Raw genomic sequence first — 26599 nt, forward strand, 5'->3', positions numbered from 1 at the left:
GAACAGCTCCGCCGAGCCACCACTGCCCAATCAAGACACAGCGTTAATGCAGCCTCAGTCAGTGGTGTTCAATTGACCTGTTCCGACCCGTCGATCGTGCAGGACTGGGAGAGCGGCGCGACGGGGTGACTGCCAGTGTCCGACTGGTACCGAGTACGTATCGACACATTGCACGGCGGACAAGTCATGTCTGACACGATTCAGCTTCCAGGCACTGTATCTATGTATAAGCGTTCCCATGCGACACGGGTTCAGTGCTAGAACTCCGACGATGTCCGGATAGCGTTTAATACGACCTACCAGAGCAATGACGCGTGGAGCATCGAGGATCCTATCAACACATCAGGTCCCTGCCCAAGTCAAACTGCATCACATACTGCCTCGTATTGTCTTTATAGCAATCGCCTTCATTCTGATCGTAGAGCGAGTGATTGTCGCGCCTATGTCTTGACAAGACCTTTTAAACAGGAAATCCTCTCCTAGCTAAGCAAGCGCAGGAGATGATTTACAGATACTGCGATGAACGCCCAGGTACGCCGTACGTTCACGTTCCACGGTTGGTTCCGCGAGGAGCACCGCTCGTTTATCGCCCGTGTCAGCGCGACTTCCCGAAACACGTTCTCCACCATTCGTGTGCTCGTCGCGACACGGATGAGACACGTCGGACGCTTCTGGCAAAAGCGCTTTTATAGAGGGCTCTTCGGTGCCTCTGTGTCGAGGGTGTGATGTCGCCCATCACGAAGCCCTGCCTATAACTGAAGCCGAGGGCGCCCGAGAACCACGGTGGACATTCGTCGGTCCCATGGCCTTCGTCGAAGAGCACAGCGCGGACCGGCACGGGTGCCCACACAAGGACTATAAGATGAACGCTACCCAGACTCCCGGTTCCGTGACCACTGCGCGCATAGCTCGACGATGTCATCTCTACCACTGTCCGCCATCGCGGCCGAGTTAGACACCTTCAAGACCGGTATTGGTGCTTGGCTCGTGGGGACCTTCCTGTCTACCTTGTAAGTGTTTAGAGGAGTATGTTCGTATTATTTTCATTAAGACGGCCCTCATGACATGGTAGGGTTGTCGGAATGGTTTTGCAGCAGATGTTCCGCTACTTCCGTCTGTATCCGTCAGACCCACCCTACCTGAAGATTTGGGTGCGGATAAAAATTTACTATTATGTATGAGAGTCATCAGCTGACATCTCGTTCTCCTGAAGGTCGTCTCAGCGGTGTACGCCGGGCATATTCGCTCGTTATAACTCACCTAATTGCGCGACTTTTCTAGCTTACTGCAACTTGTAACCACTGCATTCTCTATGCATGTCGGGTAAGTGTAGCTTTCAACGGTTGCGTCGGTTGCCTAACCTTTTATCAGCTACTACTACTTGATCACATACTATTTAAACCCTATCGTGTTCACGAAGAAGGATGTGTGGTGAGCATTGACAGGCACCGCCCAAACTTTCACTTCGCCCTGACGCTGATTTTTGCAGGACCTCCGCCGTATGTCTATATATCCCTAACGTCCTCGCAAGCTCTACTTACGACCCGTCTAAACAAGATGATACCCATCTTCGGGGTGAGTTTATTCCAAACGCCTCAGTGTTCTCCTCCTGCTCAATTCGCAATTACAGCCCATAAACAACCTCGTGGCTGAAGCGTGAGCATGAGGTCTTGCATGCATTCCTGGCATCTCAGCCCGTTGACAACATATACCAGCTATTTCGCACGCCGCGTGTACATGAGTAAGATAATCCGTCCATGCTTTGCGTCATATTTCGCTCAACTTTCCCTTCAGTCGGCCGACTGTATCGCTATATTGCTCTATCCGCCGTAAGCCTGAGCGAATATATTTCACCTGGCTGAAACACTCAACTGACCGCGCGCGTTCCTCGATCCAGATGATCATGATATTGGCGTCTTGCGGTGAGCGCCGTACCGTACTAGGATGTGCCTTTGTTACTCATGTCGTGCCGCCGAGCAGGCTTCTACTTCGGTGCGTTCTGTTCAAGCCATCAAATTTCGAATATTTTGGCCTAACTAGCATGGTTCCTGACAGCGGTTGCCGCTCAGGCGTGCGTGACTATGCACCCCGCCTATATTAGGGAAACCTAACGCACGCCTATAGCTTCGCCTTGCCAAACATCATAACGGCAGCGAACACAGGTGCTGTACGTACTTCGCCAAACTGGATGCACGACGCTCGTACTCAACCTATCTCGCATGCATATAGTGGCTGCCTACCGCCGGCGCCGCATTGCTCCTTGCCAGCGACTTCCAGCTGACAGTCGTGCTCGTCTATTTCCTCTATCGTAGCCGGACCGGTTTGAGACGGTATAACGTTCCTACCTATCGCCGAGTTTGTGTACTAAGTTTGCATTATGCATCTAGCACGAACTCGATGCTGGACATACTCATTGCCTACACAATGAGCACCGGTAAGCATTAAATTGGTAACATATACTGTGTGCACATGAACTCAGCTACTGCTTGTTTTAAGGGGGACTCGTCTGGTACGCCTTGTTCACCTGTGACGGGTCGTTAACGACCCATTGAACTTATCGTCCCATTTTAGCTTCCTCAACGTTGTCGGTCTCATCATGGTAGGCCCCGGCTTGATTAGAGCGGTCCAATTATTGCTTGCTGACTGTTTCCGCCGAACAGTCTATTACCTTCTCTCACAACATTATCTACACTGCATCCACACTGGTTGTGAAGGCTGGTACGTTTCTATCCAAGCTCTATCCGGTCTCCGGTTCCTTCTGACGAACCATCCACATTGCATCGCGAAAATAGTGTACACCAGCTCGTTCCTGGCAGCGTGAGTTACCATCGTCTGCCATCTGCACATGCGCTTTTTACGCGGACTCATCGTGCCGCCTCTGTTCAGTCTGAACACCCGCCAGATGGTCCGCAGTCGTGGAGAGCTCTACGACTCCGAAGACCTCGCGGGCGGAGTCATTTTCGGCGAGGCAGACCGTGACCCCGCCGCCGCGGCCCCGCGCGTCAAACAGGTCGAGCTGCCATCGGTATGCCCCTTTTGCATGTCTAGTGCGTGCAGGCTCTCTGACGCTCTGTAGATTGCATTCGCCACGCACCCGTCGGGTACTCAGACGAGCGATATGGACGAGTCGGGCGGGAACAGTACGGCGGGGAAGTCGGAAGACCTCGAGAAGAACGAGCTCGCTGGAAGCGTGCACAAGCGAGCAGCGTTCGGCACTGTGACGGTCTAATACGCATGCGGCGTTGGATTTGACGGCCACTATGAATACCTGTAATTCCCCGATCTGTTTGGGTGGAGGCTGCACGTCACAGGGTAGAAGTACCGCAATACCCAGCCGATGGTTCCGTATGTGTTCAATTGGCGATACTTAGCTTAAGCAGCGCTTGCGTGATAAAGTATCAGAGCTACCCCCAACCGCCCTCATTCAGGATGATTCTCAGCAAAACGCTGCTCGTAAATGTGCGCGAGAGGGTCCTCATGCATATGGTTTCGTGGAGAAGGGATAAACAACCGTGGGAAAGCGGTTAGTATCGGCGCGCCGGACTGGGAGCCTCCGAGAATCTCGCGATGCCAACTCGACTCGCTTCACCGTCTGTTCTCCCACTATAGCCTGTGCTCCGACAGTACTGGCCTGATTGTTGGAGAGAACGACTTCGCAGCTGCGCACAGAAGTCCCATCAAGTGCCGGGAGACTGGAAGATTGTCAAATATCACCACGCCGTCGGGTTCCTCTTGATATGATCATCTTGGTGCCTGTCAATGTCCTTCAATCTCCACGCACGAAGGCCCACTTGGACGAGCGATTGGTAATGCCTTGACAGGTTGAGTCGCTTCTGCGGTCATCCTCGGCATCGCTGGGTCAAGCTCGGGGCACTGCCTACTTGAAATGCACGTACAGCAAGCGTTCCAGGTTCCGCCAAGTAAAGGTTGTTCCCATTCGACGTACGGATGATCTCATTAAACTCACGCACCGCCCTCATAATAGCGCCGTACCTTTCACCGAGTTCCCTCGTCCCTGGCCTCCTGTGCCCATGTCTCTAAGAATAGCAGACACTCCGAGTGCCCGCGACGGTGGCCATTGTACCCCTTTCGCGCTGCGTCCTCAAGCAAGGACCGCTCGCGCTTCTCCATCATGATCCCGAGCAGCAGCACGTCAAGACGTGAGGGCCAGGGAACCGCCCTGAGCTCGTTCAGTGGACGATTCTCGGATGGCCGTGCTTATAAGATGTTTGGGCTCCAGCTGTCTCTCGTGCTCTGCATTGTTCAGTTCCAATGGCAGCACTCAGTGGCTCGTTCGAATCTGATCTCGAGACTTTGAAGACGGGGCTCGGCGCCTTTCTCGTGGGGGCTTTCATTACCACCCTGTAAGCTGCCACGATTGTTCATGAGCTACTGATGTACTCAGTCGATACGTGGCCGCAGCGCCGTCGGGATGGTCATACAACAGACCCTCCGATACTTTCGCCTGTACCCGAAAGACCCCCTGTACATGAAAGCATGGGTAAATATCTCCCTCCTCCTATGTGTCATGCGCTCCCTTCAGGTCTGTTGATATCTATTTCCCGCCAGGTTACGGTAGCGGTGTGAGCGGCAACAATGATTCCACCGATCTTACTCGTTTCCTAAATCACGTCTGCAGCCTTTTGCAGCTTCTGACCACCGCTCTGGAAATGCATGTTTGGTAGGATGCATACCACTCGTTGGCGTTTGCGCAGATCGACTTATTCCAGGATAGCTACTATCACTTAGTCACGCACTATCTCGACCCGCTCGTATTCCTGAAGAAGGCTGTCTGGTAAGTTTTTCTCCCCAATCTGACAGCGAAGACATCCTCCGTTCTGACGCTGTCCTCCGCAGGACCTCTACGGTATGTTATGTTATCCTGTCGTAAGCACGCCGTTGACATTCACCACCAATACCTTGCCATAAGATCATACCAACCCTCGGAGTAAGTTATTGGATGTTCAGCAGACTTCCGGGCGATAGCTCAAAGTTATGCGTTGTTACAGCCTGTCAATTATGTTGTATCGGAAAGGTGAGTAGTTGTTCTCAAATACCTCAGATCACACTCAAGAATATTGCGTTGACGTCTTTATACGAACCGAACCAGCTTCTTTGCACGCCGCGTCTATATGTGTATGTCGTATCGAAGGAGCTCACCTATCCCTTGCTGACGGGCAACCTCCAAAGTGGGACGCTACCACCGGATTATCGCAATATTCGCTGTATGCATAGTTCTCTTATTTGCGCATGCGGTCCTGATATCGCGCGTTCCCTGTTATAGATGACGTTGATTGTAGCGTCTGTTGGTAGGCACTTGGAAGTTAGTGCTCATTGATACCTAACGTTACTGATGCCACATTATCAAGGCTTCTTCATCCGTGCGTGTATCGATGTAAATCCCAAGCATGCACTCACCGATATCTGTCACTAGCTATGACCGTCCAGGCGTGCGTGACCTCTCATCCTAAAATAAAGTATTGTCCCACTGATGGAGATCACAATTAACCACAGTGCCACCACGACCACCGCCCAGGCGCAATCTACCTTCGGCGGCGTAAGTACCAATTATTTTGAGATGTAGCATACCATGTACTGACCACCACCCTGCGTGCAGTGGCAACCCACTGTGGGAAGTGCGCTTCTCGTAGCGGGAGATCTGCAGCTCTCTGGCGTGCTGGTCTACTACCTATATAAGAATCGCACCGGTGTACGGCGGTATGTCTTCGTCTGCCGTAGCAATCTGGTCCATCTTTCTGACGATATCCCCAGCACTAACTCTATGGTGGACATTCTCATTGCATACACCGTTAGCTCTGGTATGCACTTTCTTTCCATCGGCGCGTCGGAAACTCATCTGAGTATTGATCGCAGGATCACTCATCTGGTACGGTCCTTGGACTGCAGTAATGACGCCGCACGTACCTGACGTTTGTGTGGCAACTATGCCGCAGTGCGCTCAACATCGTGAGCCTGATCCTAGTGAGCTTCCGATAGTTCCTGGATTTCCATCATACTCTGCTGACGTCTCGTTCGTGGACAGGCAGTCCATGATCCCCACAATGCCCTGTTCGTCCCTGCCTCGATGGTCGTTCAAGCTGGTGCGCAAATCGTCTCACGCTAGATCTTCCTCATCTCATCAGACGTTTGCCATACATTGCCAGCATATACAAGCTCCTTCCTCGTAGCGTAAGTAGCCATATGTGCGCAGTTCGATCCTCCCAGACTTACTTCGACATCCCTCACACAGTCTCAACACGCGCCAGCTCGCGCGCGACGCCGGAAACATGGACGACACGGATATAGGCGGACACATGCAGCATGCTGGCGAGAAAGGCCCCGCCAGCCCCGCCAAACGCGACGCTCTGGCAATGACATCGGTGAGTGTTCGAACGGCAGCATTCGGAACATATCACAGGGTAGATAGCTGACCGGATGTGTTGGCAGCTCGCGTTCGCGACGGGGCCGCTGCAGACGCAGTTGAGCGAGGTGGTGTTCCACAGGGAAGACGACAGTAGCGCGAGCAGCGACACGAAACAGGACGCCGGTGCGGAGCAAGGGGTGCACAAGCGTGGAACTTTCGGGACGGCCACGGTCTGAAATCTGTGCGCGCGCTGTGGTGAAAGGCTACCGGAACCATACGTCGACAGGGAGTATGAGTGTATCCAAGGTGCCCTTTCAGCTGGTTTGGGTCCTGTGGTCTGTATTGTGTTGGCTTAACGAGGTTTTCAAGTCGCATTCTTTGCTGTAGGAATGAACTTCTCTGGTGTAGGTATGTGTCTGGTCCTTGATTAATTGCGTCTTCTCCGCAGCTTCTTAAACCAGGTAATCGGAGTTCGAATATCTAGTAGCCCAGCGTTGCTCAATGTCTGGTCGGAGTGCGAACGAGTATTGCGCCAAGAAGATACGGAGTCTCCTCGGCACTCAGTACTCAGGCTCTCCCTGGCTCTCCTTTCTAAAGCGTGGTGCATAACACTGGGCCTTCAGCTTTATCGATCATCAGAGGTCCATCCTTGGTTTCGGCGTTGTACGGCGTCTCAAGTAGTGACCGAATCTGTCTTCCGGACGATGAAAAAAGGAGACACTGGCACACGCGCTCCGTCGCGCACACCTCCAGGTCTCTAATTTCTCTGCAACTTACCAATAACTGCCTGTTGCCAAGTGCTGGAAACCACAGTAACACAACCTATCGTGGCGACCGCCGACCAGAGAGAGGGCCAGTGGCTATCCGTGCGTTTCCGCCGCTGCGGGTGCAATACAATACCAGTGATAGGCGAAACGCAGTGATGCTTCTTCTGCCGTAACTCGGGTAAGAGCTTCATATCTCGTGTTCCTCAAACACCATGCTGACCCCCGTCTGACGGTCCAGATTGGACGCTCGGTGTAGCACGTAAACACCGCGGGGGGAGAACGAACCCTCGATGTGTCGTTGCAACTTCCATGGGAGCTTTTCATTTCATTATCCCCATGCATGCCGCCCCATCGGGCCCACACTAGCCTTCTACATCCTCCGCCAGAGGACCGTATGCGATCATACCCAATGGCAGTCGCTTCGCAGCAGCCATCAATGACATTTTTCGGGTGCCTCCGGCCCATAAGGATCTTCGAAGCGAACCCCCACGACGGGCCGCTGGTATGTGCGCAATATGGTCATATTCCATTCGCATGACGCGGCTCTACTTATATCTGCGCTGCCGACGAGCCCCGCTGCCCCTTACCGAATGTAACCCCGAACCCGCTCCTCGATGTCCATGTTATCTACCCTCCTCTTGCTTGCAGCAGCCGCCTTGATTGCATGGGTGGGCTCGCTACAGCGACGCAAGAACACACCTCCTGGTCCCAGACCTCTCCCCTTGATCGGGAACCTGCTCGACTTCAGCTTCCAGCGACTCTGGCTCCGCGCCACAGCCTGGGCGGATCAGTATGGTACCCGCTTTACCCCGCTCTATTCGTGACCGCATGCTGATCCCGCATACCACCAGGGGATGTCGTATACCTGAATCTGTTCGGCCGGGGCGTCCTCTTCCTCAACACGCTCGATGCCGCTGCCGATCTTCTCGAGAAGCGCGGACCGATCTACTCGGACAAGCCGCGCATGGTCATGTGTGCCGAACTGTACGTCTTCTCCCCCCACTACCCGAATTCAATTCAAAATCAGTGCTTCTGACATTGTCGTATGCACTGCCACTGGCAGGTGCGGCTGTGAGAACATCGTGCGTAGCGAGCCGAGCGCTGCAGATCACTGCAGGCGAGCGACGAGTCTAACTAACGTGTATCGCGCACCAATCTGCAGATCGCGTTCGCGCGGTACGGTGACGGCTTTCGCCGCCTGCGGCGGCTGATGCAGAGTGCGCTCGGGTCTGGGAACATACCGAGCTACCGCCCGCTGCTGCAGGCGGAGACGTACGCGTTTCTGCAGCGGCTGATCGACACCCCGGAGAACTACATGAACCACATCAAGAGGTTCTCGGGCAGCCAGACGCTGTCGATTGTGTATGGCTACCGGGTCACAACGGATGACGATCCCCAGCTGAAGAGGGCCGAGGAGACGCTCGATCTGCTCGGGAACCACATCGCGTCTGCGGGTGCGGGCGTGTGGTTGGTGGACGTCCTCCCTTTCCGTAAGCATCATCTCGATTCGACTTCTGCATGCAGCTCGAGACTCACCAATACTTGTAGTCAAGTACGTACCTTCGTGGCTGCCCGGAGCCGGGTTCAAACGTAAAGCCGCCGCATGGAAAGCGGTGATCGAGCGCGGTGCCGACGAGCCGTTCCAGTGGGTCAAGAACAGCATGGTCGGTCGATTTCGCCTACTATTTGCCACAGCGCGGGATAAACTCACTGCTCACTGTGCGATTCTAGAAAACGGGCAATGCGGCGATGTGCTACTGCACAATGCTCATGGGCAAGGATACCGTCGACGAGAAGCGCGAATACGACATCAAGTGGACAGCGAACGCCATGTACATAGGTCCGCGCCCTCCCTTTCCCCTTCCAGTATGTCCTGCCAGAGCTGCTAGTACTCACATTCCGCTGCAGCAAGCATCGACACAGTGAGGATTTACTTCATGCCCCGCACACCGCGTCCGCGCTGACCGCAGACCCAGTTCCTGACCACCATGAGCCACTTCATCCTCGCGATGGTGAAGTACCCGGCGGCGATGCGCAAGGCGCAGGCGGAGATCGACGCGCTCACGGGCGGGCGACGCCTCCCCACCCCGGACGACCGCGCCGCGCTGCCGTACGTCGAGGCCGTCTTGCGCGAGTGTCTGCGCTGGACCGCCCCAGTGCCGCTTGGTCAGTACCCCAATACACGGCTTTCCGGCGCACGATAGTAATACGCATGCCGTGCACGTAGGGCTTCCGCATCGCCTCATGGAGGACGATGTGTACCAGGGGCGGACGATCCCTGAGGGGACGCTGATCTTTGCCAACATTTGGTAGGTGTGACCTCACACTGTCTTGTGGGTTGTATATGAGAGCGCTGACTGACGGCTGCTCTGTAGGAGGATGACCCGTGATCCGGCGGTGTTCGTAGATCCCGAAGCGTTCATCCCCGAGCGGTATCTGGAGGCCGTAGACGACGCGATTGCGAAGAAGCGCGACCCTTGGAGCTACGTCTTCGGCTTCGGACGCAGGTAGGTGCTCCTACCCTATGGCAGGCTCATGCCCTACACCGATTGATATTGCGCGCCGGTAGGAAATGCCCAGGCTCTCACCTCGCCGACGCGTCTCTCTGGCTCGTCATGGCGTGCATGCTCGCGACGCTCGACTTCGAGAAGGCCACGGACGCCTCGGGAAGCACCATCGAGCCGCAGCAGGAGTACAACAACGCGACGTTCAGGTACGCCCGATCTCGTATAGAAAATGCGTGGGATCGCCGCTGACGACGGCTGGCGGCGCGCAGGATACCCGAGCAGTTCCCGTGCAAGATCAGCCCGCGGTCCGAGCACGTCATGCAGCTCATCCAGGAGGCCGCCGTTGCTGCGTAGGCCCTCGGGGGGATTGCTCAGCTGAGGCCTGGGGGTGGGAAGCGTGCTGCTGGATGCGGCGTGCAGCTATCTCGAGCGCGTTTTTTGAGCGCGCAGCTCACCGTGTCGCCTCTTTGGCGGCTGGCCTTTCTTGAATACCGACATGCGCGGCGTGCGAGAAATATGTCTCACTAATCGATGGCGATGTGCCATAGTAGATAGTCCACCATTCGATTCGATATCGTTGGCCATCCTCTCCTTTGCGAACGCACTCTCTATCGTCTACAGCCACACTCCTTAGGATATCTCCCTTGTTAGTTCTTTATGAATATCTTCCACCGCCTATACGGATCCCGAATATTACTGCGATCTCTTGTGGCACCCAAGCTGCCATATGGACCACTCAACGCTATACCAATATCCCGGGCGATGCCACTCCGCTGTGGCGCCTCTTCCAAACCCAGCAGCACCAATTCCTATCCTCGTGCCTCCGCGCCCAGATGAAACTCGAGGCCGTCGCGGAAGCTGGTGGTCGTTGGCGGATGAATTGGGCAAACACGCTGATGTCACCGGGGGCGCGCCCTTCCGCACAGCCGTCCCGGCCGTCCCTTGCCAAGATCGGGGCGCCCAACTGGAGCCAACAGGCGCCCACGACGCCCTCCCCGCGTCGCCCGCGATCGAAGCGATCGGTCGGGAAACGTTCTGCCGCTATGCAACGCCCTCGGTGCCTGCTCCTCTTCTGGTACGACTCCTTGCACTCCATGCGGAATGCACAGAAAACGGCTCGCATTCTTACTCCCAAGCCGACTTTGGCCGGCGGTCAGTTATCTGCGAAAAGACACCGTGCCTGGGACTAGCGGTGTGCCCGGCCAGCCCGGAGTGGAATGATCTCGCCGATGGGTTTACTCCAGTGAGGGCGCTGGGGGGCTTGATCAGCACCGTGCAATTGGCCCGCGCTGCATGGGGCATGCGGGTGCACCCTTGCAGAGGATCCGCCGGCATCCTTCTTGCAAACCATACAAACCATGCGTTCCGTGCGCTCTCCTGCCGCACCCCCTTCTCGCTCTCCCTGCGACACAGTGTCAGCCTCCCGACTTGATACCCCCTCCCCCTCTCCTCCGAAGTGGTTCCGCTAGTGCTCTACCCTAACGCGTCTTCCACAGTCTAGGTTCCTTCAGACTAGGTTCTTTCTGAGCGACGCCTGAGCTACGCGTATACCTCCTCACTACCACCCCTCCGAGGATGACTTCATACTCTACATCTCGACGATCCGCGGCACAGACCATCATGAACCCTATCCTCTGCGCCGCGCTCACCCTCCTCGCGTTCGCGTCCTCCGCACAAGCACAGGACCCATTGGTGTTCACAGACCCCAAGGACGACCCGTTCAACCCGCTGCGGTACATCGCGAACAACACGCTCTCCGCGATCGCCATCTGTGAGCACCCTTCTCCTTCTTTCATTCGTACGTACGCCTATGGGTGCGTGTGTGTGCGGATGCGCGCGGAGATCCCGAGAAGCATTGGGGACCGACATGGCGGAACTTCTCCGTTGCGGACATACCGCGCGCTTCCCATGGGCTGGCACTCGTAGGCTCGTAAACCAGCCTCACGTCCGGAGGCGGAAGATAATCGTTCCTCCCGAAGGGAGGCTGGAACCTCTTGTGAGGGGGTGGTGGTGACCCCCGTGGGAACGGCTGAGTTTGAACATGCTGACAGCCAACCCATCTCTACGCTGTCTCTGCGCGCCTTGAAGCTGGGACAGCCCAAGGCCCCAAATCGCGTCGGCAGCGTCGCGCGTATATGTTACCAGTGTCAGGTATCATTGGACGCGTTCCCGAGTCCATGCATTCTTCCACCTATCGCCCGTAGGCCTTCAATTCGCTGCGTCGCACGATGCGTCCGGGGAGTGATCACGAGGACGCTCAGTTTCGGGATGCTCTATCAGTTAAATTGGGTTGCCGGAGGTCGAGCGCGACTAAAGCGATACGGTGGTGGGTTCAATACGACTCAGTTTGGGACAAGATTGCAATATCATAGGCACAGTGCAGTACAAGCTCCCCGCCGACGCACACGATGGAGGCCACATCGCGCGGCGTGAGCGTAGGAGTCCTGTCAAGATATGTCAAAACAATATTGAGACTCGGCCGTTCCCACGGGGGTCACCACCACCCCCCCCCGGGCCTCACAAGAGGTTCCAGCCTAGGCACTCGCCTGATCCCATCCCACGTCCTCGATCCGGCTTCTGTCAATGTCATCCAAGTACGCGTTGCTGACCACGGGGATGGATGTGTAGCTCTTGTGCTGGTTGTTGCGTTGATACAGTCATGGATGATGTTCAGGCTGGGCGGCCGCTGTATGCTCGCGATGTTGATTGGAGAATTCAGTACGTGCATATCATTCTTTGCAGTTTCGTGGGGCTGACGGAGTTCATTTAGCGTGGGCGGTCGGATTTGGGACGCGCTTCGGCCTGCACACGCAGCCGGATAGTCAAGGAATATACATCGCGTACTACCTGTTCATCGTCCTCTCGGTACGTCGCGTTCTCTTGTCGCGCGCAATTGTGGTGCTCACGCGGTCTTCATAGCCATGCGCGTTCATCGCGTCCGAGTACATGCTCCTAGGCCGCCTCGCGCGGTACCTGAAGTCGCACGAGCACCTCCTCATCCGCCCGCAACGCATCACCGTCGTGTTCGTTGTGTCCGACGTCAGCACGTTCCTGATCCAGGTGTGTACCGCGCGTCGATGTCCGGATGCAAGCGTAAGCTGATGCGCTTTTCGCCAGGCCGCGGGCGCGCTGCTGTCCATCTCCAAGAACCTGAAGCTCTCGAAGACCGGCGAGCATGTGAGTTCACACCGCATGCACTTGCCCAACGCACGGCTAATGTATTGCGTGTGTCGCAGATCTTCCTGGCCGGTCTTGTGCTGCAACTGGCCTCGTTCGCGGTGTTCGTCATCGTCGCCCTGCGCTTCCTCTTCCGCATCAAGACGATGGACCCGCACGTGTGGACAGTCGATGGCGTTGCGGGGAAGCCGTGGCACCGCGACTGGCGCACGCTCGCGCTCGTCCTCATCATCAGCTCCGTCGGCATCCTCGTAAGTCTCATATATCGATATACGTTCGGACCATCGACTTGGTACTTACGATGCACGTTGCCACACAGATCCGGTGTGTCTACCGCGTCATCGAGCTGTCGCAGGGCTACCGCGGCCACCTCGCGACGACGGAGGCGTTCTTCTACGGGCTCGACTCGCTGCCGCTGTTCATCGCGGTCGCGGTCTACACGCCGTTCTGGCCCGGGCGCATGATTCCTGGCATCGACAAGCTCGCGGCGCTGGATAAGGCGCCGACGGGCGACGAGCGCAGTAGCGCAGAAGTCAAGGATTGATGTGCCTGTGATTCTTGCTTGATTTTCTCCGAATGTTGGTTAGTGCTACGGTGGACGGATTGGGCTCGTGTATGGTATAATACGTTAGTCTAGACAGGAATGGGCATTCTCCTATGCGGACACATTCGTTCTCTGCCCAATACATTATACCTACTGGTACATGCATACCTTGTAACCACACACTTACGATCAAGGACATGGTGGCACGAAGCGCTTTCGCGAAGGGACATGCACACAAATAAGCGAGGTCGTAAAATATCATTAGAGCTCATCAGACAGGCCGCGCGAGTATACGCGGACAGTCTACGCAACGATCCACACGACGGCGGTCTAGCATACACCCCCGCGACCGACGCCACAGCACTGCCGCTTCCCATAAAGCCAACCAACGTGCCGGATAAAGAGAGGAGAGAAATGGGAACAGGATGATAAAAAGGACGAGCCAGGACGAGAGGAGAGGGCGCGCGAGCGGACGATAGGGTGTAGATCGGAGGATGGTCTGTTCTGTTGTGGGCGGGTGTATGTATATATGTATGCCGGTCGTCCCGGACCGGGGAGGAGGGGGGCGAACAAGTACGGAGTGGAGGAATGACGCGAGGTACACTGGGCGGAGGGGGTGCACAACAGGTGTGGAGGATGATACAACACATATATAGGATGCGCGCGGAGAAGGAGAGGGTCCGGAGGCCGGCTGACGTCCATCACCTCAAGAACACCAGCCACCCGCTGAAGAGGAGGCCCATGAGCACGAAAATCGCGCGCACGACGATCACCACGACGAGTGCCTTGCGCACCGCCGCGTAGAACGTTGTCAACGCAGAGCCTGTCCAGTTTATCCTACACGAACCATCAGCCTTCGAACACGTTCGCGCACACAAAACCGGGACTCACCTGCGGTCGTTCGAACCCCCTTGCCGCACGCTCGTCTCCCACCCGCGAATAACCGCGCGATACCGCTTCCCGAACACCCATATCCAGAAGTTCACGTCGGGGTACCCAAAGCGCGGGAAGACACTCGCGAGACTCGGTGCCATCACGGGCACCCGTCTTAGCTCCGCCTCCGCGTCCGGAGGGAGCAGCGTCGCGCCCCCACCCCCGCGGCGCGCCTCGGGGGGCGCCATGTGCGCGAGCAGGTCGAGCGTCATCCCAAGTGAAAGCCCCCAGAGCTTCAGCGTTCCGCCGTCGTGCCGCGCGCGGAACTGCAACGTAGGCTCGCGCGTCGGGCCCGCGGCTTCGACGCGCGCGCGCTTCTCGTCGATGGTCTTTTCGTCGATGGTGCCTGCGGCGAATGGCGAGGCAGGGATCAGGATGGCGGGGAACTTCATGCTGCCTACGAGGAGGCGCACTAGAATCCGCATGATTGTTGAGTGCCGTGGTGCCAGGCGCGAAGAAGCGTCCACGGAGACACTTGACCACCGAGGCCCATCGCCGACGGGTCTTGGAAGAAGGGTGGAGAGGGAGACCCAGTGCAGCGTAGTGCCCGGAGAGGGGTCGACCGGAGTAGTTTGCGGGGTTAATTGAAGGAAAACGAAGGGTGATAGAATCATGAGCAGGCGTTTTCCGAGCGAGGTCGTGATTTCGCGGTCGTCCAGCTGGCCAATGGGGGTATACGAGGACTCTGCGAGGTCGAGGCCAATTTCTTCCCATGTTTGTCGCATAGCTGTCGGGCATTGCAGTCAGCGTCCGTACGAAGGAAATTTGCCATACGACCGGCCGGTCGGCATATGGCATGCACAAGGTCTTCCCCACCGCAGCACAGTGCACTCCCCGTCCACCGAGACAAAGCAACCCACTGAACACTCACCTGTGTACAGTCCACCCTCGTCTCCCTCCTCAGTTTTCCCGCCCGGGAACGCGACGTGTGCTTCACGCGTATTTGGGCCGCTCCCGCTCATCTGCCCACTGTCGTGTCCATCCGGCCGCTCTCTCCGCAGGAAGAGGATCTCCGGGCGCGCCCCCGGCGCAGTCACCCAGTCGAGCTGGAAGAACTCCGAGAGTGTCGGTGCAGGTACATTTGCGGGCGAGCCGCTGTCAGCGGGCTGCGAGGGTGCAGGGAAGACGTGGTTTGGTGGGGGTGAGACGCGCAGGATGATCGCCACTGCGGCGCGCCGGGGTTCTGCGCGTGAGGTGCATGAGCTCTTCTGGAAACGCGCGCTAGGTCGAAAAGGGGGTACTTACGAGTAGCGGGGGATGCAATGATCCTTGGAGGTGTTGAGCGGATGCGGTGGAGGGCACGCGAGAGCAGCGGGACGATCGAGCTCGGCTCTAGGGTGAGCGGTTGTGTCAGTTTGGGTTGCGTCGAGCACGCCTAAGTCGACGAGCACGCACCTTTGTTCGCTGCCATTGCTGCGGGGGACGGCGGTGGAGGTGGGGGTGAGAGGAGGAGTGTGGGGAAGAGGGGCTGGGCGGGGGCGGAAGAGAGTCCCCAGAGACTGGCTGGTGGGTTGAGAGACCGACCGGACGACTCGGGCTCGGGACGGCAATTCGGCGCTCGTTCAAAAGCCTCGCCTTCGATCGCTATTTTCAATCCGTTGGGGTTCTGACGTCCCCACCCTAACCCTAACAGCCCGAGCTCATTCCCTTCCTCCATCTCATCCACTCTCCATGTCATTGCGTCGGTGGTGAGTACATGCCTGTATGATACATGTACCGGGGGGTATGTACTGAAGTAGAGAACAAATGTTGATATGCATGCTAGAATGATCAGACATGTCCAGACTAACGTATCATACCACATGTATATCAATCCAAGCAACGAGCGTATATCGAGAATGTGTGGACAGTGGGTGTCATACATATGCATAGCGATGCCCTAAAATACAAAGCAGTGATGTGGTGGTATATACAAAGACACAGGTATATCCAAAGTCCAGTCACAAGATCCTACAAACATTCCTGCCCACCTACTTACTCCGAGCTCGCCTTCACACTGCTCGCCTGCTGCTCGAGCAGCATCGTCATCATATCCCGAATCTGCACAATCTGCCCCATAAGCTCATCTAGCTGCTCCAACCGCGCGCCAACCGCGCCATACTGGGTCTGCAGCGCGTCGAGCTGGCCGACGCGTCCTTCGACCGCCGCGAGCCGCGATGCGACGCTCGCCACATCTGGGAGTGATGGTGGCGGTGGGCTGGGCGTGCGCGAGGCGGGCGGGGTGGGCGCCGGGGAGGGAGGAGGCGCGGCCTGGCAGAGGACGACTGGGTGCGTGTGCACATGTACGGAGTAGGGCGGTGGGGTGTCCGAGCGCCGGCGGGCGCTGCAGACGTCGCAGCGGAAGTCGTCGACTGTACGAGGAGAAAGACGGGTGAGCGCGGGGATGGACAGGGAAAGAAAATGTACGCACGAGGACCCATGCCGTAGAACCAGGCTGGCTGCGGGAAGGGTTTCGAGCACTCTGCGCACCGGATGAGGCGCTTTCCGTCGCACTCGGAGCAGAGGAAGCCTTGCAGAGACGCGAGTGTGAGTCCAGTGTGCCGCAGAGTGGAAGGAAAGGAACGCACTTCGGCACTCGATGCAGTACCAGCTGCCCGGTCCTATAGACGCAGTACACACGAGGCACTGTGGAGGACGCTCGTACCAGGGCACGCTAGACGGCGCGCGGCTGCTGATAATGGACTGCGCCGTGGCGTATGTCGACGCAACCTCGCTGTATACGTCCTCCCCGGCGTTGTCCTCGACTTCGAATTGGACGTCGAGCGCGGTTTCGGCTACGGAGGTCGCGTCAGTACTGGCGAGGATGCGCGCCTTCTCGGCTTCTCCGCCGTCATCGTCGGGCGTGGTAGGCATCTCTTCTGGCTCCTCAACGAATGGGATGTGCTCGTCGGTGGGGGGAGGAAGCGCTGACGCTGGGAGTTCCGGGGTTGCAGCGTTAGCTACATCGGTCGTCTCCTCCGGGTCTGGATCTGGGACCACGCTCGGTGCTAGAGTGCTGCTGGCATCGCCCGCTGATGCATCCTGTTCCCTTCTCCAGGCGCTGTGTAGCAATGAGCGGAGGCTCCATCTCGAAGCGGCGTTCTCGGGCTGGGGCATGACCACCGTAAGGGTAGTACGCTCCGGCTCCGGTTCAGGGCTTTCTTCCACCTCCACTGGCGCTTCGGCTACTGCTTGCGCTTGCGCTTCGACTTCGACTTCGGCTTCGACTTTCGCATTCGTGTCCGTTGGGCCCTCTTCTTCTTGGGCTTGGGTCGGCGTCGGTGAGTTCCTTTCCTGCGAATCCTCAGGCGTGTTGTGTTCCGAGCCGTTCGTTACGACGCTGGCTCGTTCCGGGTTATTGGCAGGAAGTTCGACGACTGAGGCAGCAGGAGAGGCTCCCGCCACTGAGTCGGGGGCGGGTGCCGGGACGGTGTACTGCGCGTCCGAAAGATAGCTGAGTGCCCGCGACTTGATAGTCGGCCAGTAGGGCATCAGCATAATCGTGCGGTACTTGATCAGGCGATGCGTTGACAAGTGCGGGTTTCCATCATTGTTCAACAGCCCTTCCGCCATGTAGCAATCCGGATCGTCGCAGAAGGCGACTACGAAGCGCAGGTCTGCCGAAAGGCAGTCAAGACAGGCCACGATGGTGATAGACAGATTCCGCCTGCAGTTCGGGGACTCGCAGGTCAGGTTGCTGGTGTGGTTGCTGTGATCAGCACCAGTGGCTCCGAGCTAGATAGCTGGACTTACTCGTAACGGTAGGTCATCTTGTTCGCCAACTCTGTAAGACCGTAGTACACCCGTGCGTCCGCCGTACTAGCAGACTGGTGCATCTCCCGGAGTATGTAATCGCTGTGGTTGGAATGGTCGGGTCCGGTGCGCATGGTGAACCACAACTGGCGGACGCGGCGGCGCTCCGCGAAGAACGACCACGTCCATTGCTTCCTCCGGACGTCGTGCAGCACCGCGTTGAGCGCATATCGCCACCAATTGCGCGCTCTCTGTTCTGGCGTCACATCATAGTCGATGTTGAGGGGATAGGGTTGGCTGGACAGCTCGAATGGGGGCGGTCTGTAGCACAGGTACTCCGCGGGCGCTCTCTTGAGGATGAGGTAGGCGTGCCCAGGAACGTCCTTGTCGTAGCGCTGGTTGCCTGCGAGGGTGAACTCGTCGAGTATACGACCGACAAAGTAGAGGGTGACGTCGCCGTCGTATTCCATGCACCACTCTACGTCGACGCCCTCTTCGGAGGCCACACACGTTCCGGTGACGCTGTACTCGGACCCCTCGTAGTCTGTTCCTTCGCCCACAAATTTGTGGCCGGTAGTGGACTCGTCGCTGGACGACTGCGTTTTCGGAGGTGCGGCGTGGAAAAATAGGGTTGTCATGGGACGGGTCGGATAGAGATTGTCCTCGTACAAGAACCCATTCCAGGTGCCGACTCTGCAGATGATGGTCAGCAATACAATGATGACCTTTGAGGCCGTACGCACATTGCGTTCACTGCTGGATCGCTGGTGAGGTCGTCCTCGGTCTCGCGCTCGACCGCGTCATACACTGATGTATCGAGAGGGACTTCGGTTAGTGTGGTTATGCCGGTAGTGTCCACCTCCTCGCCGGTGTTTATGTTCCTCCAGGCACAAATCGAATAGATATAGTCGACACTGCCCGAGCCAGCCCACCAATCCCCGGGAATAGGATTGTCGTCTCTGTCGAAGTGGTGCAACTGTACCAGCCGTACGCTTCGTTAGTGTAAACCCTGCGCGTAAATTGAAGACCAAGCACGTACCAGTCCTGACGCAAATTTCTTCAATTCGACCTTGGGATCAAGCTTTCGCTGTCTGAAGGTCTCTGCGGCCACATATGGACGTGTCAGGATGACATAACGGCGACAGGCGGTATGAAGCTCACCCTGAAGCTCTTTGCAACGATCCGCCAAGGCGATATCGATTGTGGACATTGATAGCTCCGAGCTGCGGAACTCGTCCTCGGGAAGAATAAAGGTCTTCGCCGCTTTAACCTTTCTGACATCGTTCCGCAGAAGAAGGCACACTAGCGGTGCAGCACACTAGTGCATACAACGTTAGGCACGAGATCGATGTTAGAAGTACATGAGGCTTACCCTCTCAATTCTGTTGGAACCGATGACAAGTTTGAGGGTGTCGAGCGCATCGATGCGATAGTTGAACTTCTCCAGGTTGGCCTTCAGACGCGCTTCCTCATGTTCGATGTACGCGTTGAAACGTTCGCACATGTATGAATCGTTATACCGATCCATCCCCGCGAGCATAGTCCAGCAAGGTGTGATAAAGTTGAGGTACCAGTCGATGGGCGGGCGGTTGATAGCGAGGACGCAGGGAAGCGATTGGTGAAACTCGCTGATGAGCTGCTGTACCTCGTCGAGGTACATCGTGGTTGCGCATTTCCAACCTGGTTGCAAGAAAGACATGATGAATTGGAGGAAGAACGAGGGCAGCGTTTACGCACCTACGGCCCAGTATGCTAGCCAATAAGGCAAGCTATAAGGACGCTGGCATTAGTGCGCGCCCCTCGTCATGGTTCGAAGCTACAGGACGCACCTCCAGTTGAGCTCCGGCGGGAGACGTTGCATGAACCTGTTGACCTCAGAAACAGATATGTACCCAGATGTGTCGTCGTCGATCGCTTCCAAGATGGGATGAAGCCAAGCGATGTTCAGGTATTCCAGCGTCCACTTGTCGCTCATGACGATCTCAGTTGCAGTGGGAGAGGCGGGGACGAGGTCATCCTGGCTGTAGTGTTCGCGCAAGGCATGGACGAGAATCCGGCCCTTCACGACGCCAGTCCAGTTCTGCGCACGATGAGTGTCGAGCGGTGTAGCTAGTAACCCGCTAGGCGCACCATCTCTTTCCACAAGTTCTGCAAATCCTACTCGCGAGCTTCAGCGTCGTATGGAGACATGCGAGAGGTGACTTGATGCTTACCACATTCTTGATCCTCGAATGGGACCCACTCCCTACGGCGGCTTCGACTGCGTGGATGATGCGGTCGCTCATCAGCTGCGCCTGGAAGTCGTACTTCTTCACGAAAACGGCGAAGTTCCTTTCGATGGTGTAGTCAAGATCCTCCCGCAGTTCCTTCTTGAGGTCCTCCAGGCCAAATGTCCTGTCCAACCCGGCCGCTCCATCTGTTCCTTTGGCCTGGGTACGCATTCTGCTAACGCCAGGAGCCGCCTCCGTCTGTGGCCCTTTGGCTCGCTCTGACACGGCATCAGTATAGGACCCAGAGAATGTATGCAAATTCTTGTACCTTCTCTCAGGTTCAAGCCCACGACGGGGTCTTTCGTTGCAGTGGCACCCATAAGCGTCCTCAGAAGGGCATCGTCATGGCGAACCTTCGCGGCACCGCCCTTCTTCTCGACTTCGGCCACGAGGTTCCTTTCGGTAGCAGTCATGTATTTCTCGAACAGGGTGTGCATCAGCTCGATCCTGAAGCGTGTGAGTTTCTCTTGCGGTGAGCATTCAAGTGACGGACGCACTTGTAGTTGATCGACTCGACGTCGACTGCCATCTTCGAGACCGTGCTGGCTGTATGCATCGCGAGCGCCAAGCTGTACTCCTCTTTGCGGCGCGCGAACCGTTCCATGGACGCAGCGAACCTCTCCGCCCACAGCGGGCCCTTCAGGACCCTGAGCAGAAGCTTGCTCTTGAGGAAGGCATCGCACAAGTTGGCGCACTGCTTGATGTCCTCGGCTGTGCTTTCGGCAAGTTCGTGCAGTCGATCGCTAAGCACGATCCCATCCTGCCCGATATCGTTACTCCGAATGTTCTTGAAACTAGGCGTTGTCAGCTATACTGGTAGCGGGGTATATGCGGGCTAGATGTACTTCGTTATGACGAGCATCACGGCCTTCATCTCGACAAACAAGACGGTTACACGTCGGTCGTTCTCCCTCCGGGTAAGCTCTAGCTCAATTACAGCTTCGAACGCTAGTACCGCGACTATATGCGCTCATCAATGATCCCGTACTTCTGGAAGAAGGCTCGTAGGTGCGACGTACCTGTCACGACCGGGTGTATCTTCGACAACTCGTTCAAAGCTTTCTTCAGGACGGGTATGCTGTCGGCGAACCGTTCAACACCGCTTTCCATGGCCTGCTTGATATCGATTTGCTTGAACGTAGGATCGACACGGATATGCGTAAGCTCTTCTACGTGGTCTTCAGAGTCTCCACCTTCACGGGGCTTAGGTTTGTCTGGTATCCCGTGAGGATGACGGAAAATGCATATACAACATCGAAAGAATGCGTACTGTATCGACGCTCAATTGTCTCTTGAAGTTGGGCAAGCTCCTCAACAGGCTCATCCACCGTGCCCGTCTCCGCAGTGGGATGTTCCTCCGCAGCATCTGCGGTCTCAACCGAAATGTCTGGAACCTGGAATGTGGCCAGCATGGGAGTAGGCATTTGCATGGTAGGTGCGCTTTGAGTTGCACTGGGCGCTGGTTCTGGCAATTCCAATTGAACATCGTGGGCTACCGACGGCATGGGAGCCGGTTCGGGTTCGGCATGCTGGGCAGAGCTGCTAGGCACGTCGTCCTGCGACCCGTGGCGCTTTGAGCGCGAGCGACGGAGCCTTTTGGTCAAACTGCCTAGCGGCATAGTGTGTGGAGGAGAGCAATATCAGGGGGAAGAGTGGATCAGACGAGGTACTTATAAAGTGACAGCGCGCTCTATCCTTCTTCGGCAACTGGGAGCATCGCAGATCTACGACAGTGGGGTCAATCAATGAAGGCACTGAAGCGGTGCATCGTGCGTGGAGGGGCCGATTGATTCTGGCCGACAAACACGAGGAAAGCAGTACGACGGAGCGGCAAGTGGGTGAACGATGCCCACGAAGACCTCGGGGACTGTCCTTCTAAGCCACTGTTTCCTGGTGACAGAATCAGCAGAATGCTGCGCTTCTGGACCAGACCGCAGCACCTTATAGAAAGCCCATCAAGGAGCCACACTCGCGCAAACCACAAGCTGTGCGAGACGTACTTCGTTGTGGGTGCAGTAAAACATGCATGAGGTGTGATCAAATTTGCTTCCGGAGTCCGAGGATCCAGGACAATGACTAGTTTCGAATTTGCACCCCAGGCCTCATGCATCAAGCGGCAGGCATGCCGAGCGGGTTGACGAAACTTGACGTGAGGTGAGAATTTATAAGCCTGCGATGCGCAGCATCCAGCTCTACAAGGTGTAGCTTGGGTGTAGCAGCAGTATATAGAGAGCAGCAAGCCATCACTGCGGTCGTGGTCACCGTTGAGGTCGATGTCGCGGTCAAGGTGTACGAGTCCACGAACGGCGCGGGCGACGGCTCGAGCCATCGGTGTGTGGGCGCCAATCGTTCAGCACGTGACCGTTCACCGCGACGCGACTCATCGTGGCTAAGACAGTAAGCGCTCGTCCTTAGCCGGGTGCCGCAGCGACAGGTTTCCATGAGGCGCTCACTCCTTGATCCTGACGCTCACCTTCGAACGCGGAGAACACCGCGCACATTGCTAGGCTCTTCAACTTTGTGACTGGAATGCTATGACGAAACAAAAGTTTTACGCGGTACATAACGGCCGAGGAGGGACTCAAATATACACGACATGGGAGGAGGTGCGTCGCAAATTATTCGACGCCCGCACAGGGGCTTGTTTCGAGCGCCATATAACCAACGGTCAACGCCCATCCACAGACGAAAGCGAACGTACGGTAGAATTCTACACCTATGCTACCCCCGCTTTGCTGAATATCATTGTCTTCTAGGTCTCCCGTTTTTCGGGTGCCATCCACAAGAGCTTCCGCAGTCTTCCGGAAGCGCGCGCATGGCTGTTGGGCGTAGCAGACGCTGCCGCCGCAGATGCGTCTCCGCTGTACACTTGAAAGTATCTTCTACTGCTTCCGTATGTTCAAGTCTATCTAACCCGTAGCTTAGACCCCGGCGCACCGTCCGGTAGCCAGCAGGAGCCTCCTACTCAACAGGGCGCTAGTCAAATCCCATCTATACAAGTGAAGGAGGAAGAGAGTGATGAATGGCCCGACGAAGAGTTCTTTCACGATGCCATGGACGTCGACACAACGTTGGTGAACACTCAGCCACCACCCGCCAAGTCCCAGCAAGATGCCGTTATGCCTGATGCAACACCGGCACCCGCGGTTCCGGCACCCGCCCCGCCGCCTGCACAGGAGATACAGCTATCCCCTGACCAGCAGAGAGTGCTTGATATGGTGAAGCGAGGAGAAAGTGTGTTCTTCACTGGTTCCGCAGGTATGTACCTGAGCCACTCGCATCGACACGTCATTCACCGTGGATATAGGAACGGGAAAGTCAGTTCTCCTGCGCGAAATCATCAAGCTGCGTGGTGGTCGCCCAAGCATCAAGCTTGCTGTGACTGCCTCGACTGGTATTGCTTCAGTCAATATCGGAGGATGTACCCTCCACTCGTGGGCTGGTATCGGTCTAGGGAAGGAAGACAAGGATGCTCTTGTCGGCAAGATCCTTGGTATATCTATGAAGGCATACAAAATGGACAAGAAGAGACGGGACGAGTTGCAAAGGAAGCACAAACAGGGTCACCAGTTGACTGAAGATGAGATAGCCTTCTTGAATGCGTCTCCAGAGGAGCGCAAGAACAAGGTACTCGATCGGTGGCGGGAATGCAAGACATTAATTCTCGACGAAAGTATGTCGGCGTATCCGACAACACGTTGACATGTAGGACTGGGCTGACTCCGCTTTTGAAGTCTCCATGATCGATGGAAAGTTGTTCGACAAACTGGTGAGCCTCTATAGGATGACGTCTGCACAACCGCTAACGTATGCCTATCCAAGGAATACGTCGCGCGACAGCTCAGGAAGAGTGACTTGCCCTTCGGCGGCATCCAAGTAAGCGTACATCAATGATCCCGGTAGTCCTCCAGTGTTAACTGTGAATCGCCGCAACAGCTTGTTCTCTCGGGCGATTTCTGTCAGCTTCCACCGGTTCCTGACAAGAGCGGGACGGGCGCACAAATCCCGGCTACGTTTGCGTTCGACGCCGAGTCGTGGTCACGTTGTGTCGGCCCTCCCGTCATACTGACACGTGTCTTCCGGCAGAAGGATCAAAGTGAGTGAACGAGCATTAGTTCGGATGACTTAGACGGTTTCTTAAGTCTACACTTCTAGCTTTCGTCGATATGCTAAACGCGATGCGTTTTGGACGCCTCGACCCGAAGACGACAAACGCATTCCGGAACCTTTCGCGACAGGTCCGATACGACGATGGCATCGAGCCAACAGAACTGTGCGTGCACAAATTCTGCTATTTAGACGTCCAGATGTGAACATCAATTCCGGCACAGTTATCCCACACGCGCGGAAGTCGAGGGCGCCAACAGCTCGCGCCTGCGCAAGCTCCCCGGGCCAGACATGGTTTTCCACTCCAGGGACCTCCCGGGCCGGGATGAGGAGGGGAAGCCCTTCCATCCCGAGCGCGTTGAGCGTGCCTACAAGGATCTCGTCGTGCCCAAGAGGCTCCCACTGAAAGTCGGCGCCCAGGTCATGCTGGTCAAGAACATCATCCAGGGACTTCTCGTCAACGGCTCCGTAGGCCGTATCGTCGGTTTCTACCAGCCCAGAGAGGCACTCGCGATGGGCATCGATATCGCGCTCCCCGACTCCCGAGAGCGCGGCGGGCCCGACGTCCCAGACATTCCGGGAGGCCCACAAGTCGAGGTACCACAGACAGCGTCCACTGGAAGTCAGGTACCGAAGTCCAGTCAGAAGACTGCGGCGGACAAGCGCGAGGAGACCATCAAGCAGATTCTGCAGATGAATAGCGTGTGGCCTGCGGTGCAGTTCCAGAGCGGCGTCACGCAGCTGTGCGTGCCGCTGACGTTCGAGGTCGTCAGTGCTGAAGGCACGATCGAGGCCACCCGCCATCAGGTGCGTACGGTTGACTTACATCTTCCGCACCCCGCGTCGACAGGACTAACGGCAACGAAGGTGCCCCTGATCTTGGCATGGGCGTTGAGCATCCACAAATCGCAAGGCCAAACTCTGGAGCGTGTGCGGGTGGACCTCGGCCGCATCTTCGAGAAGGGACAATGTAAGTGTATATCTGTCTACCGCAGCGTATTGTCCTGAACAGGCGTCGACTTCCATAGCATACGTCGCGCTTTCGCGAGCAACACGAATGGAAACGCTGCAAGTCGTCAACTTCGACCCCGCCAAGTACGTGTACTCCCCATGCGTTCACGTAGCGCGCGCCAACTGACGTCGTACGATCAGGGTCCGCGCTCACCCTCGTGTGCTGGAGTGGATGCTGCAGCAGACGGGGAGGTACGTCGGTCCGGCGTACGAGCACCACCGGGACATCGACGACGAGATCGAATACTGGCAAGACGTCCTCTAGACCGCGTCGCACTAGGTGGCGCCGGATACGGACCATAGCTCTCATTTCGTTACTATATCTTCGACATTTATAGTTGGCTCTCGACTACCGCCATCTTTGTATATATGTAGCATATTATCTACTACCGCATGCGTATCTTGATTAACGGTCCTTTTTGCTATTCGTACTTCCGCCACTGATTGAATTATACCAGCAGGTACGCCAGGAGCTTGGCCGTCAAACACAAGTGGCTTCCTTTCACCCTCTTCACGTACGGTTTGTCCTGCTGATCTTCCACAGTGCTCCCGTGGAAACACGGGTGGAGGAGAGCCGGGGAGAACGCTAGTGAGTGTTGCATCAGTCGGTGAACGTGCGGATATATGAGCTCATACGTTGTTCATGTGCTCTTTCGCTCTAGCTTCAATGCAACCATAGCTCCATGCATCATGCCATGACGAGCAGGGGAAGACGTAGGTAGGGAAGACGACTGCGTTCGCAGAGGCGCTACGCCATAATAGCCTATCAGCAAGCCTTCTTGAGCACGTAACGGGTAAGCGCCATACCCTTAAGATGCGTGCACCCTGCCACTGCCCACAAACTCAGGTTCCACAGGGGCAAGCCGATCCCTTCTGCCGAGCGCCCTGCACCGTGTTCTCATCGAACTCGCCAGACGGTAGAACGCGATTCTCCACATGATGCTCCCAGAGTCCAGGCATAAATACTTGAGGATGCTATGCGCTGATCCCCATACTTGCCAGTGACATTCAGCAGATCACCTTCTACCACAGTACCAACGACAAATGCCGCCTCCTTCTCAGCAAACTAAGCGGGACATTCGCTACGCCCACGTCAAGCAGCTCGCTGGCTTGGACGTGCGTGAGCCCCTAGGTGCTCCCAAGGGGCCCCAAGATGATTCCCCCACGCCGGACGAGCTGTTGCCTAT

The 26599-nt window shown here is 56.5% G+C and overlaps 9 protein-coding genes across 9 annotated transcripts; 7 read left to right on the forward strand and 2 right to left on the reverse strand.

Moving 5' to 3' along the window:
• Positions 1–915: 915 nt before the first annotated feature.
• TRAVEDRAFT_42356 (uncharacterized protein) lies at positions 916–3229 on the forward strand (the record flags this gene model as incomplete). The annotated part of the gene is made up of 22 exons (XM_008034030.1): positions 916–1010; positions 1073–1151; positions 1214–1227; positions 1282–1323; positions 1372–1431; positions 1490–1499; positions 1558–1575; positions 1631–1656; positions 1716–1741; positions 1795–1829; positions 1898–1922; positions 1981–1992; positions 2056–2071; positions 2125–2167; positions 2230–2330; positions 2388–2434; positions 2497–2509; positions 2572–2599; positions 2661–2718; positions 2793–2817; positions 2887–3025; positions 3077–3229. 22 exons carry the CDS (start codon positions 916–918, stop codon positions 3227–3229), a joined length of 1065 nt encoding a protein of 354 aa, XP_008032221.1.
• A 1043-nt stretch (positions 3230–4272) lies between these two features.
• Positions 4273–6600, forward strand: TRAVEDRAFT_42357 (uncharacterized protein; the record flags this gene model as incomplete). Its single annotated transcript, XM_008034031.1, has 20 exons — positions 4273–4364; positions 4423–4543; positions 4686–4795; positions 4858–4867; positions 4931–4948; positions 5010–5035; positions 5111–5136; positions 5191–5225; positions 5285–5309; positions 5370–5381; positions 5435–5450; positions 5515–5557; positions 5618–5718; positions 5773–5819; positions 5875–5887; positions 5955–5982; positions 6044–6101; positions 6165–6189; positions 6251–6380; positions 6448–6600. The coding sequence occupies 20 exons, from the start codon at positions 4273–4275 to the stop codon at positions 6598–6600; spliced, it is 1089 nt and encodes a 362-aa protein (XP_008032222.1).
• A 1145-nt stretch (positions 6601–7745) lies between these two features.
• On the forward strand, positions 7746–10311 carry TRAVEDRAFT_140266 (cytochrome P450; the record flags this gene model as incomplete). Its single annotated transcript, XM_008034997.1, has 12 exons — positions 7746–7926; positions 7983–8115; positions 8195–8213; positions 8294–8621; positions 8680–8795; positions 8863–8971; positions 9040–9053; positions 9108–9297; positions 9359–9440; positions 9507–9638; positions 9701–9844; positions 9908–10311. 12 exons carry the CDS (start codon positions 7746–7748, stop codon positions 9990–9992), a joined length of 1533 nt encoding a protein of 510 aa, XP_008033188.1. The 3' UTR covers positions 9993–10311.
• Positions 10312–10669: 358 nt separating this feature from the next.
• TRAVEDRAFT_25940 (RTA1-like protein) lies at positions 10670–13540 on the forward strand. The gene is made up of 8 exons (XM_008033696.1): positions 10670–10713; positions 11135–11409; positions 12267–12356; positions 12409–12503; positions 12558–12698; positions 12756–12815; positions 12875–13066; positions 13135–13540. The coding sequence occupies exons 2-8, from the start codon at positions 11259–11261 to the stop codon at positions 13357–13359; spliced, it is 954 nt and encodes a 317-aa protein (XP_008031887.1). The 5' UTR covers positions 10670–10713; positions 11135–11258; the 3' UTR covers positions 13360–13540.
• Positions 13541–14060: 520 nt separating this feature from the next.
• On the reverse strand, positions 14061–16070 carry TRAVEDRAFT_33665 (uncharacterized protein; the record flags this gene model as incomplete). Its single annotated transcript, XM_008033819.1, has 5 exons — positions 14061–14196; positions 14251–15019; positions 15164–15475; positions 15538–15617; positions 16051–16070. 5 exons carry the CDS (start codon positions 16068–16070, stop codon positions 14061–14063), a joined length of 1317 nt encoding a protein of 438 aa, XP_008032010.1.
• Positions 16071–16143: 73 nt separating this feature from the next.
• On the reverse strand, positions 16144–21855 carry TRAVEDRAFT_159742 (uncharacterized protein). The gene is made up of 17 exons (XM_008034998.1): positions 21565–21855; positions 21314–21508; positions 21140–21254; positions 20792–21088; positions 20563–20741; positions 20238–20512; positions 20155–20181; positions 19854–20104; positions 19762–19793; positions 19397–19704; positions 19186–19342; positions 19064–19125; positions 18768–19000; positions 18025–18717; positions 16860–17968; positions 16703–16801; positions 16144–16643 (listed from the first exon to the last, which is right to left on the reverse strand). The coding sequence occupies exons 1-17, from the start codon at positions 21797–21799 to the stop codon at positions 16267–16269; spliced, it is 4644 nt and encodes a 1547-aa protein (XP_008033189.1). The 5' UTR covers positions 21800–21855; the 3' UTR covers positions 16144–16266.
• A 973-nt stretch (positions 21856–22828) lies between these two features.
• On the forward strand, positions 22829–23872 carry TRAVEDRAFT_108798 (uncharacterized protein; the record flags this gene model as incomplete). The annotated part of the gene is made up of 3 exons (XM_008034999.1): positions 22829–22900; positions 23051–23122; positions 23333–23872. 3 exons carry the CDS (start codon positions 22829–22831, stop codon positions 23870–23872), a joined length of 684 nt encoding a protein of 227 aa, XP_008033190.1.
• Positions 23873–24233: 361 nt separating this feature from the next.
• TRAVEDRAFT_79497 (uncharacterized protein) lies at positions 24234–24761 on the forward strand (the record flags this gene model as incomplete). Its single annotated transcript, XM_008035000.1, has 3 exons — positions 24234–24390; positions 24450–24567; positions 24626–24761. Coding segments are annotated over 3 exons (411 nt in total), but the record flags the coding sequence as incomplete, so codon positions are not given.
• A 45-nt stretch (positions 24762–24806) lies between these two features.
• TRAVEDRAFT_85034 (uncharacterized protein) lies at positions 24807–25214 on the forward strand (the record flags this gene model as incomplete). The annotated part of the gene is made up of 2 exons (XM_008035001.1): positions 24807–24992; positions 25086–25214. Coding segments are annotated over 2 exons (315 nt in total), but the record flags the coding sequence as incomplete, so codon positions are not given.
• Positions 25215–26599: the final 1385 nt, after the last annotated feature.

This window comes from Trametes versicolor (assembly GCF_000271585.1).
Source record: "Trametes versicolor FP-101664 SS1 unplaced genomic scaffold TRAVEscaffold_1, whole genome shotgun sequence".
In the NCBI taxonomy this organism is placed as follows: domain Eukaryota; kingdom Fungi; phylum Basidiomycota; class Agaricomycetes; order Polyporales; family Polyporaceae; genus Trametes; species Trametes versicolor.